At 37.6% G+C, this 13142-nt stretch overlaps 1 protein-coding gene across 1 annotated transcript in view; it reads right to left on the bottom strand.

Moving 5' to 3' along the window:
- The window catches only part of hmcn2 (hemicentin 2), a 110165-nt gene extending 97227 nt beyond the window's left edge, over positions 1-12938 (bottom strand). The window contains exons 1-4 of the mRNA XM_051654029.1: positions 12680-12938; positions 7452-7522; positions 5935-6093; positions 4794-4916 (exon numbers count right to left, since the gene is read on the bottom strand). Coding sequence (XP_051509989.1) covers positions 4794-4916; positions 5935-6093; positions 7452-7522; positions 12680-12938 — 612 coding nt within the window. The remainder of the gene's footprint in view (positions 1-4793; positions 4917-5934; positions 6094-7451; positions 7523-12679) is intronic.
- Positions 12939-13142: the final 204 nt, after the last annotated feature.

Below are 13142 nucleotides of genomic sequence, written 5' to 3'. Positions count from 1 at the left end.
TTGCACTGTATTTCAGATCTTCTGAAGCCATACAATAGCTTTGTGTGAGAAACAGACCAAAATTGAAATAACTTTTTTGTAGCTCAAAAAAGGTTCAGTTGACGCTTGACAGCTCAAATCCCAATTCACTTCCATTATATGGAAAAGAGTGCCCAAACATTTAGTCATTCTGCCTAAAATCTCCTTTTTGTGCTTAATGGAAGAAATAAAGTCCTGGAGGTTTGGAATGATAAGAGGGTGACTAAATGCTGACAGAATTTTCATTTTTAGGGGAACTATCCTTTTAATGCTTTACTGAAAACCACTGACAGTTAACTGGTTAACTTGACCCCAATGGAAGGAGAAAAGACATTATAGGAACCAAGACAATTACGTCCCAAACTAACTTCAGATGGTTTTCCCTTCATCTTTTCACTGAAGAAAGTCTACACACCTGCTACAGTCTTTTACCGTAACACCAAAGCAAGGGGTTAATGCACCTTCCTCTCTCAATAGTGACTCATAAAGGTCCTCCATAGAGACTAGACTTTGTTCACCTATGGCAAAAACAGAGCTGGAGATCCAGACTAGAGTGGGTCTAGTTAAACTCGCTAAATACAGCTCAGACACTCTTTGCTAAATGTTCTTAGGTCTATCCGATGGATGCCTGTTTAATGGTTTAATCGCATTTGTTTAAGCTGTGAATGCGGAATTTTTGAATTATATGCTAAGATAGATTGATATAATATTCAGTATACAATATATACTGTATTCTACTATCAATACTAAACTCTTCTGTCCAGCACAGCTGAATCTTCAACTACCTTGAGTTTGGCCAGCCTGAGGTTTCAGCCAAAGCATTAGACTCTTTAAAGCGCCCGACACTTTAATAAAGCTTTATCTGCAAATCACTCCAGTGATTAAGCCGAGACCTGTCCTTTGTTTAAGGAGTGTCTACTCCATCAATTCCACAAAGAGCTGTCTGTTGGAGTCGTCCAACCTGGAGCCGGCCCTGGACAGGCAGCTGTGCTGAAGAAGGCATGCATGATAGATCATATCCGGGATTACAAAGTAAAATAAGCCCTGCTCCCTCTCCTTGCCCCGTTCCCCTCCCAAGAAATGACAAAGTGCTGTGTGTATTTGATTTGGCTGCAGCTTATTTAACTCCTATCAGTGAAGTAGAGTTCTGGTTAGATTTGGAGAGCAATCATGTGGTTACTGCGGATTTAGGGATTTGCCATGATTCAGTTTTAACCTTCATGTCCTGTTGAGTTTGACATTACTGTTTACTTTGTTTGCAGTTCCAGAGACACCATTGATTTATGTGTAAAAATATTAGTAGTAATTTAAAAATTAACCTCTTATTTACTCTTCTAATACTTTTAATATGTTCCTCTGACCTAAAACCCATTTGACAGTTATTATTGAAGCATTAACCCTTAGTTGTATCAGAAAATAGCCATGTATTCATTATTTTAATTTTATTTTATTTCTGGAAATGTATATTATCCAATACAGTTATGTTGCTTTAGTTTGGGGTCCATTTGTTTGGGTTTAATTGAATCCAGATAAAATACAACAAAACAAATCCAAATAGTTAGTGAAATGCAGTGTGTACATGGTACACCAATGAAAGAATCATGTTTAAATTAATTGCATTTAATCATGTTTATATATCTGGGTCTCTGAGGCCCCACAAATATGTAGTTTAAAATTTTTCAATGAGGATATATTTATATATAAATATATTATCAAGTTCAAACTTTTAAAGAACTTTTGATTTTAATTAGATCTAAGATTAGGAAATGACATATCATATCAACCTGATATTTCAGTGTTAAAGGGATAGTTCACCCAAAGATGAAAATTATGGCATTTACTCATTCTTATGTTTTTCCAAACCCATATGACTTTTCATATGAGTTAACTTTCTGTTAGACATCAGTCACCATTCACTTCCTTTGTATGGAAAAAAGATGCAATGAAAGTGAATAGTGACTGAGGCTAACATTTTGGACTTTGCAAAACATTTCCTTTTGAATTCCATGACATATGGGTTTGGAACAACATGAGATTTAGCGCATGATGACAGAATTTTCATTTTTGGATGAACTATCCCTTTAACCCTTAAACACATACCTCGGGTCTTGAGTGACCCGGGACCTCCCCCTGTACTTCATAAATTTTATGGAGTTGTGTCCACACCTCTTTAGTATTCCTCAATCTCTCTCCTATAAATAGTTTAACACAAATATACATATATATAAAAAAGTGTATAGGGTCGTTATTAGAGACCCTAGGTATGTATGAGTGTTTTTTTTTTTTTTTTTTTTTTTTTTTTTGTGGTTGTTGTTTTTTTGCACTTCCATTAAGTATATTTTTATGATTTTTTCATATCTATTTAAGTTTACTATCTCAGGATATCTATTTCTTTGTTTATTACAAAAGGAATGAGTACTATATTCATACAAATAAATACTATATCACATTTTATGTGCAACAATGAATTAACAACAATGGTGGTTTATCAGTATTCTATATGCATGTACACATGCATATTACTTAATCAAGGTGGCGCTGATGTTTCAGTGATTGACTTGATTTACATTTGACATTGTTATTTGATGAAGAAACAACATGGAAGTAAACTATAGCAAGTGTAACACATGAACAGTATGAAATTACTATTGTCATTTGGGTGTACTACTGAAATTATGTCACTGGTCCATCAATTTAGACTCAGTAAGTGCCTGAGAAAATACCTATGTGTAACTTATGTGTAGCTTATGTGTTATGTGTACCTCAGTATGTGTTTGACAGCCAGTTGCGTCTCATGTAATTTCAGTGTGAAAGTAATGAATCATGTTCTAGATTCGTCCAGATTTGTTGCATTTTCTCTTTGATATATGAAAAATAAAAACATCAAAATATATATATAAAAAAAATATTTTATTCTATTATTTTCTAATTGTCTTGAAAATATTTAGATAATTTGACACTATCTGGGCATCTTGTAAATCCATTTGTTATAGATATAAGTGCCGGGTCTCTAAATACCCGAATATGTGTGTTTGGTGAAATTCCCAAACATTCAAGGGTTAAGTATGTTTTTTTATGTTTTTTAAAAGGGCCTTGTTGTCTCTCAGACTGCAAACAGAACATGAATGTTAAAAATGCCACCCAACCGGAAAATGCATTTGACATGGGGTTGTTTTTTCATACTTGGACCTGAAAGGATGGAGATCCTGATAATGGAATGAGTGTGAAATGTATCAACAGGCTTAAACTAGGAATTAAGTATATTCTGCTATGTAGTTTTTGGATGACTGTGTTAGAATGAATGTCAGGGGGAAGAAGACTGAAAATGTCAGCTGTAAGAGCAACTGTGTGACCCTGACCTTGAGACAATTCTCACAGAGTGACAGGGCTGATGGAGAGTGTTAACAGCTTAAGGTTGCTTAGTCATCCCCAATGCAGACAGACTCACTCACACTCTCACTAACAGGTACATGTGGTAAAGCTCTCAACCATGACTACCATCAACTACCCACCCCAGTCCAACCATAAATCAATAACATACACATATCCAGTTACAAATACATATACGCAGACACGCTTGTCTTCACTTTTCAGGGCTCATGTAGTAGTAGGCAGATTTTTTTTTTTTTTTTTATACATCTTGCTTTCTTGTGGATTACTTTTTCTATGGTTGTTTTTGGATGACTCAGACTCCTTTGTGTCCTGTGTTGACATGCATGATACCAGAGTCTCACATAGAGGAAGGTCTGCTCTTTTTCATGTCTGGCTATGACTGAGCATGCATGATTTTAGTTTACATACTATGGAACACAGACAGATGCATGCACGTTCCCCCTCAGATTTTTGAGATGAATGGATTTTGAATGCAACTTCCAATAAAAATATTATTTGTATTATTGATATTTAAGTTGTATGGCTTACTCTGTGGCAGAAATTATCACACATTCACATGTGTAAATTTGATCAATCTACTCAAGTCACACCTTTTTCAGATAATTTGCTTTAAACTGGAAATGATGTCATTATCTACCCATAAAGAGTTATTATCAAGATGTCAAAGCTGCTCTTTTCCATACATCAGAAATGCATGTTAATAACTGGCTGTCTAGTTAAGTTGCAATTCTTCTAGGTATATATAAAAAAAAGGGTTTGAACCCAGATCTCCTTGCAAGCTCCTTGAAAATTATACCACCAGACTAACACGTGATACCCTTATCTGATAATAGTTTACAATAAGGTTGTATTCGTTAACATTAGTTAACTACATTAGTTAAAATGAGCAAACAATGGACAGTTCTTTTACAGCCCTTACTAATCTTGGTTTATGTTCATTTCAACATATATGAATACATTTTTTTAATTAAAAGCTGTATATGTTAATATTAATGTATTATGAACTAATATGGCTAACAGTGAACAATTGTGTATTTAAAAATGTACATTAAATACAGTAAATGTTGTAAAAATATAGTTCTTTGTTATTTCATGATACCTAATGCATTTACTAATGTAAGAGTACCTTATTCTAAAGTGTTACTCCTTTTTCCCCCTTATTTCGCATAGTGCACAAACTGAGCCAGGACTGCCACACAGTATAGTAAATGAAAAATTATTATTGCTGAGAGTTGGGACACACAGCTGTGACACACAGCTGAAACCATTCTCTATTTTTCCACTTGCTTTAAAAGTGCATTTCCAACATGTGTTTTTTCAACATGGTTTGAGTGTGTCTGCAATTTATTTATGTGAATGTCATGTGGGTTCATGCGTCTCACCTCATTGACTTGCTGCTTGTCTAGGTGAAATATTTGACCAGAGCTGGTGGCAGCGATCTCCTCATAAGCTCTGTATCCTGGCTGGGACCGATCCCCGCAGTCCCCCGTCAACACAAACACAACCTGAATTTAGAGGGGATGGGGAAAACATTGCAAGAGATGTTTATGAGTGTGTGAGTGTTTGTTTAGGGGGTTGGGTGTTGGGGATAAACATCAACAGTGGGGTAAATTCCATGAAAAGCAGATGGATTTTTTAAATGGGCTGAGATATTTCGATTTATGATTTACAACTTCACAGCTAAGGGTTTGACTGACCACTTGCACTTTGAGAAGCACGGCTTAATATAAATTTTTTTTATATTCTTTAGATTTAAATATCCTCTTTCTTTGTACAAACTTAAAGATGAAGTGTCCACATTTTTCAATTTTAAAATACGTTCTTCTTTCCCCAGGTTTATGTAATATGCTTCATTGTGCTGCCTCGGGGCTTTCACAGGGCCAACAGCCAATGGCCTTTGGCCCACCTATTACCCTTGGGTCAAACAAGACCAACTGGGGAGTAAGGCAGTGTCAGTGTCAAAGGTGGAGTTTCACCGAACTTGCCAGCACACAGCAGTATAAGTTTGGGAAAAATGTAACAATTGCAGGTGCAGTTCAAATCCGTTAAAACGCACAATGGACAAAACAGTACACAAACTGGGACATCATCCCGCTGTTAGTGGAGAAACCACTTGGGATGCCATGGCAGTAACAGCTAGTGAGTTGTCAATGCTAACTTATCTTGCTAGCTAGCTAATGTATACAAATGATATAAACTCGATATTCTAGATAACTAGATAACATGATACCTCAGCTTGAGCTTCCCTCTTGCTTGTGAAATGGGCGGGGTGTGTGACGTTGGCATCAGGGCGGGTTTTAGGGCAATGCTGCTGGTCTATTGGCCCAATGGTGGGAATGCAAATCAATTTTGGTCTCGCAACTCGAGGTCTGAGGCTAATAGCCCTGGCTTACACTGGCCTGATAGTGGAAATGTGGCTATTGACTCTGGCCTGAATTTTGGGTGGAACTATCAGTTTGCTGTAGGACATGTAAAATTACAAAAACATGTATTTATGAATCACTATCGCATGGACTTGCTTACTTGAGACTGTCGGAGTTGTACTAGCTGAAGAACATCTCTTTTCAGGCGATAATCTTTGGCTCTGGCATCTGTAAAGACATAGATAAAAGATCCAGGCAGAGAAACCTCCAGAGCCTTCTTGATGGCCCCAATGCTCATCTCTGGGCAATCCCCTCCACCCTGAGAGAGAAAAACATTGTATTCAGCATTAACATCTACAATGTATGCACTAGACAAACCCTTGCTAACCAAAGTAGTAAAAAGTACATATTGTGTTGTTATAGTACTTACTCCAAACCCCAAAGGGACAATATGAACACAGTACTAATAAAATTGTAGTGCTGGAGACAGATCAAGTGTTAAGATCAGCCAAGAGAATCAGATGAAGCCACAGAGTGCAAATAAGAACACAGAGTACAGAATATGATTTGATAATGGTAGCTAAGAATTTGATACTGGTAGCTAATAAAGAGTGAGCCCACTGGCTTATTAGTCTGCCACAAAAAACGTGCCTGTGGTTGTTAAAGAATATAAGTGTAGACACCTGAATAAAGGTGCGTGGGTGGAGCATGAACATTTTGGATGTGTCTGAGGAGGTGTGTGGCAGGCAGAACAATAGAAAATGAGTTGTAAGAGACCAGTTGTGGCATAAACAAAGTCTGGGCAAGGACGTGGGTGGAACAGAGGTCAAGACCGGGGCTGATTTTCCCTATAACCTCCTGAGACCCAAAAGTGACTGCTGTGTGAATTTTCCATTTCCCTTTTTGATTTGTAACTAGTAGCACCTAATAAACATGCAAAAACAATAAAAATAAATAAAAAATAAAATAATCTAGAGCAAAAAGTTTTCCTAAAAATTGATGGCAACATACTGTATGTTGACAGCGGGACTAAGTTGTGGAATCTCTACCCAAGAACTGAACATAACTAAAAATATTTAATTCACTATAAAAATTTCCATGATTTCCAATTTTTTTTCTTAATGGCTAAGATACAATTCCTGAAACCTATAATACATTTCTCAAAACTATAACCACAAAATCAAAACTACAAACTCAATTGTTGAAACATCAAACATTTAGGACAAAACCAAACACTCTTTAAAACTGTATTATCTTTGATCTAATTCAAACTTTCCATCAAAACCATCAAATACACCGATACACTGAATGTTCATTACAAACTCTGAGAGGTTTTAAACACAATACAATAACACCTTACTGTTCAGTAACCATCTTACTACAGTTAATTACTGTTATTTCTATTAATTTCTATTACTTTCTATTATTAGTAAAATTCCCTGATATTTACAGGTTTTCTATGACCGTGGAAACCCTGGTAATTTTATGACTTTATGTCAAACAGTGAACACAGTTTGACAAATTAGATGACACGAATATGCAAATAAAGATCATTTAACGTCATCCAACCAATGAGATAATAACCAAATAACCAGACATTGTTAATCATATAAAAATTAATCAAACACTGATTATTTCTATTCAGAAACATTAGCTTTTTTGCAGACTGGTGCCCACCTGAACAAACAGCTCCTGAAGATCCTTCTGGAACTTTTTGGGGTCAGTAGTGATGGAAACGGGGCCAATATCTGATGAGATAAAACAAAGAATCAGTAACCATCAAGAAATATCTATCTGTCTCTACATTCATTGTGTAAATAAGCTGAAGGCTTCAAGTTACCATACTTGTAGTCTGACTCTGAACCCTTCAGTGAGTGTTAAGAAAGTCAATCAAAACACTTCAATTCAACAAACAAATCCTTCGGGAGTGGGTGTTTTGAAAAGATTAACCTTCTTCACCCTCATTGATGAATTTTAAACAGTGAGGATTAGGCCTGGGTACAAAGCCTCTTCCACAGATACTTCCCCACTAATGATTGTCTTTCATTTGTTTCTAGACCAGACTGACAAACGGGCTATAATCTAAGCCAACATCCAATCATGAAACATGTTTGTCTCAGTGGTTACAAATGACTATCCTGAAACTTTTGACAGCTGAGACAATAAATGAAGGACCCGGTTCCAGCAATGCTCATGCAAAACATGACTGCAGGGTGTATAACCTGATCTCATTATTGTTTAGGACTGCCATCATCCACCAAGCTTATCTCTCCATACTATCCCTCTTGTCTCTGTTTCTCTTTTCTTAGGATGTCTCAGGATGAATTGTGTCCACCTTGAATTTGGCACTTATTTGGACTCTCTCAAAAGCTGATTGATTAGAGTGCTGAATATACGACACATGGATGAACCGGCATATGAAAGATCCATTGTTATTGGTCTGGGTATCCCACATGTTTTTTTTTTTTAATTACTCTGACAAAAACGAAAATTTTAATAGTTATTTAAAAAAATGGAAGACAAACAGGAGGATTACAAGTTTGACAGTGCTTCAGGAGAATGGACAGAAAAGGAATATTTGGCTCACTTTTGCACGGGAAATCTATCCTTTTCTGAGAGTGACTGGGAAAGATTGATCAATACACAATTAAATAATAAAAACCAAGCTGAAGTTATGATCTTCAGCCTTGGATGCCAGCACAATTTTGTATTGAATTCAATTATATCTTTGAAACAATAGAGCACAGACACAAAAACAAAATCTAGCTTCTTTCGTTCATCAACATGAACTTATATTTCACTTTCATTTGTGTCCCGCATGCCTACAGTATGTGTAAAAAATTACTTTAACCATGAATTGTTGATGCTGACTTTTGCTAATATTTTAATGTTAATATAGACATAGACTTTTGCTAATATTTGTGTTGATGTAGACATTTTTATGAAACTGTCAAACCTTTTACCTTGATGAAAGCATAATGATGTCCCAGGATTGATTAAAATGTATTAATTTTGCTTGAGATGGCACATTGCAATGTAATAATATTTCAAGAGATTTTTCAAGGGATCATTTTCTAACCCTGATGTTGTTCCAAACCCATATAATTCTGTGTAACAAAGATGTTAGTCGGAATGTCTCTGACACCATTCACTGCATCTTTTTCCATACAATGCTTAACATCTCCTATTGTGAGTTTGAAACAACATGAGGGTGGAAATTTATTTTTGTGTGAACTAATCCATTGACCACATTATATCCCTAAAAAATTTGAGTCTGACAAAAGCACACTTAAAAATCATCTTCTCAAACTTGAATAGGCACCCGATACATCAAATTACTCTAAACAACAATACGTGCATCTACATAATGAACTGAAAACTCGTGCAATGGCAATGCAATTATCTACGCATTCCTTTTTTTTTTTTTTTTTGTACTTTCTCTTTTCCTCTCTAGACTGTGAGAGGCCATCAAGATGTATAGTGCAATCATGTCTTTCTGTCTGTCACTGGCTGTCTTTATGATCTCAGCAGTTTTACAAGGTCCCCAAGGGAACGTCACATTAAAAGGTGTGGGAAGGACTGGCACCATCCCCCTACCAGTCTAGGACCGACGTCTCTCCTCTAACCGGGGGCTGGGTTGGCTCTTCCGGAGAGTTGGATGGAGAACTGGGGGTGATTGTGTTAATTACATTCTACCAGACAACATGTGCTTCTCATCAGCTCCATGGGCACCCTACCCCGCTAGGTGAACGGATAGTTGGTCTGAATCAGAAAAGATTGTGGAAGTTTAACTGAGAATATACTACTCTCTTGCAGTCTCCAGATGTGGAATTTAAAGACATATTTAACGAGTGTGACAAACATGCAGTAATTACTCATAGTATATATTCAAGCTTGGGGAGTAACGGAATACTTGTAACAGCATTATTTAATTAAAAAAATGTGTAACTGTAATCCGTTACAGTTACATAAAAGAAATTGGGATTACTAGAAGGATTACATTTTTTAATTTATAACAAAATAATCCAAATTGATTATTTTGTTATGCTACGCATTCGACCTCTCTTCTGGTTCTCTCTAGAGATTAAAGTGAGTCAGGAGTGCCACTTCCTGTGGCATGCACTAATAACACCTGTCTCACATCACCACTGTGCTCTTAATGCAAACAAGATCAAGCCATTAAATGTGCTGCTTCATCTCGATTACCACTGGAGAAAATGTATTATTTTCGTGGAAATTTCAACATTCTTGTCTCTTCAAAGAAGAAATGGCATTCAAAAGTACACACTAACTTTGCTGTGTTTTAAGTACATACTGTCAGATTTTGATTAAAGTTAACCAAGTCATAAATCAGTGCATCTGTTCTAATTGTATTTGCTTGATGAGAAAATAAGCCATTTTCTGATGCAAATAGTGAACTGAAGAATAGAGAACCTGATTTGATTAAAAAATAGTTGTTTTACATTTGAACATATTCTGTTTTAAGGAGGCAGTGTCCCTGTTTTTCATGTTTTTTGTCTTATGTACACTCACTGAAAACTTTATTAGGAACACTATGGTCCTAATAAAGTTCACGATGTGGTCTTCTGCTGTTGTAGCTCATCCGCCTCAAGTTTCGACGTGTTGTGCATTCTGAGATACTATTCTGCTCAGTACAATTGTACAGAGTGGTTATCTGAGTTACCATAGCCATTCTGCCAGCTCAAACCAGTCTGGCCATTCTCTGCTGACCTCTCTCATCAACAAGGCATTTCCATTCACAGAACTGCTGCTCACTGGATTTTTTTGTTTTTGGCACCATTCTGAGTAAACTCTACAGACTGTTGTGTGTGAAAATCCCAGGAGATCAGCAGTTACAGAAATACTCAAACCAGCCCATCTGGCACCAACAATCATGCCACGGTCTAAATCACTGAGATCAGATTTTTTTCCCCCATTCTGATAGTTGATGTGAACATTAACTGAAGCTCCTGACCCGTATCTGTGTGATTTTATGCATTTCACTTCTGCCATCCAATTGGCTGATTAGATAATGGCATGAATAAGTAGGCATACAGGTGTTCCTAATAAAGTGTTAAGTGAGTGTATATGAATAGCTACACATAATATTATTTAAACATGTTTTGTTTGCATCCAGAAGGCATGATAAAAAGACTTTGAGATTATATTGCTTTTCTCTTGACTTTATTAACATGTAACTTTGAGGTAATCCAAAAGTAACTGTGGTGATGGGGGCATGGCCGAGCAATGTTTGCAGAGAGCAAGGCCGGGAGAGACCAAACGTTAAGGACTGACACCTGTGGGAAATCACCTCTAACAGCTGTTTTGTGTTTGCAGTGAGAGTGGATAGGGATAAAAGGGAAATCCAGACTGTCGGAGGGGGGAGGGAGATATGCACACAGCAGTCCAGTGTGTGTGTGTGTGTGTGTGTGTGTGTGTGTGTTCATTGGTGTGTTGAAAAGCAATCCTTTGTGTGTTAGAAAGAAAAGTGTGTAAAATAAAGATTTATGTGGACAGTTTACCTGGCCCTTGCTTCCTCCAAGACTAAGCAAGAGACACTGTCACAGTGGTGCCGAAACCTGGGAACTAGGAGGAAGAAACGCCATCATGGAGTCCTCGCCTCTGGCCGAAGTAATCAAGACCCTCGCCGGCATCCACCAAGCCCAACATCAGGCTCTGCTTGAGCTATGTGTGGAACAGGAGCAGCAGTTCCAGGTGCTGTTCCAGGCTAAAGCAGAGGACCGGCAGGTGCTACGGAGCTTCGTACACCAGAAGTGGTCTTCGGCCGTGACCCTGGACCAACCCATGGCCATGGAGCACGTCACGTTGACCACAATGGGACCGCGGGATGACCCGGAGGCTTTTATCGAGCTCTTCGAGCGAACAGCCGAAGTATGGAAGTGGCCGAGTACCCAGTGGGTAGTCCACCTACTAACGCTGTTGTCCAGGGAAGCCCAGTTCGCGCCTCAACAACTTCCTGCGTACAACCTCCTGGTGTATGAGGACTTGAGGAAGACCAGCCTGCAACAGGTCGCCCACAGCCCAGAACAACATCGGCACCACTGTGACAATGTTTCTTGCTTAGTTTTGAAGGAGGAAGCGGGGGCCAGGTAAACGGTCTACGTAAATCTTTTTTTTACACACTTTTCTTTCTTTTCAGCACACCAATGAACACACACACACTGGAATGCTGCGTGCCTCTCTCCAACCACCACCCCCCGGATTGCCCTTTTATCCCTCTCCACTCTCACTGCAAACATAAAACAGCTGTTAAAGGTGATTTCCCACAGGTGACAATCTCTCCCGGCCTCGCTCTCTCCAAATGTCGCTCGGCCACGGCCCCATCACCACAGTAATTTAAAAGGTAATCTGATTACATCACTTTCTTATTGTGTATAATTGGATTATGTTTCTGATTACATTTTCGCTCAGTAATAAGTATTTGTAACGGATTACATTTAAAAAGTAACCATAGTTTAGTTGAAGCCATGACTTGACTTGATCTCAATCATCTTTTTAGTTCAATTCATTTATGTATGAAATGCTCAAAATTCACTGAAATAACATATATGATAACAATAAAAAAAATCTCTTTCTCTGTTATGACTAGCTGAGCTTAACTCTACGAGGCATGAACCACTACCTATCAGCGGTCTCTTGTGGTCAAAATGTCCCTTGCAATCCAAACACCTTTGTTCCAATATTAGTTCATTGACATTGCTTGGCCACAATAACTTCAGACCTTCAGGACTGCATAATGTACATTATAAGTCTATACTCCATCATCATACAGTTATTCACTTTATGAAATCAGTTTTATACAACATAAATTAATTGACACACTGATTTATAGGCTAATTTGGGACTATAAATCGTAATTTGTAACCATAACATTTTGATACTACCTGGATCATGGAAAGGAACCAGCACGAAATTCTTGATGGGTCTTGTTCTGCGGCTCAGGGTCCTCTCCAATATTCGAGACGCACCATCTATCACCTGTTTGAGATCGTCGTACATGGAGCCGGTAACATCGAAGACAAAGGCCAGTGTTGAAGCGCTGTCATCCGTGCCGGAGGTTCTCTTCACCGGCGGTATGGATGAAACGCAGCGCGCTGTGATACTCAGCGCCAAAATGAGGATTTGAACGAAAAACGTATTCATTCTTAATTTAATGCATTTGACCACTGTTTTAAACAAGTCAGTCAAAAAGTATGAAGAACTAGTCTCATAAATTACGGCAAAAAAAAAAAAAAAAAAAAAAAAAAAAAAGAATTATAGTAGGTTTAAAACTTTATAACCTAGTTAAATTGCTGGAGAAAATGATTTAATCAGTTAATTTCCAAAGGGGGAAAAAGTCAATTGTCC

This window comes from Myxocyprinus asiaticus, chromosome 24 (assembly GCF_019703515.2).
Source record: "Myxocyprinus asiaticus isolate MX2 ecotype Aquarium Trade chromosome 24, UBuf_Myxa_2, whole genome shotgun sequence".
Lineage (NCBI taxonomy): Eukaryota > Metazoa > Chordata > Actinopteri > Cypriniformes > Catostomidae > Myxocyprinus > Myxocyprinus asiaticus.
Note: the sequence above shows the minus strand (reverse complement) of the source record. Positions and strands in the feature narration are given on the sequence as shown.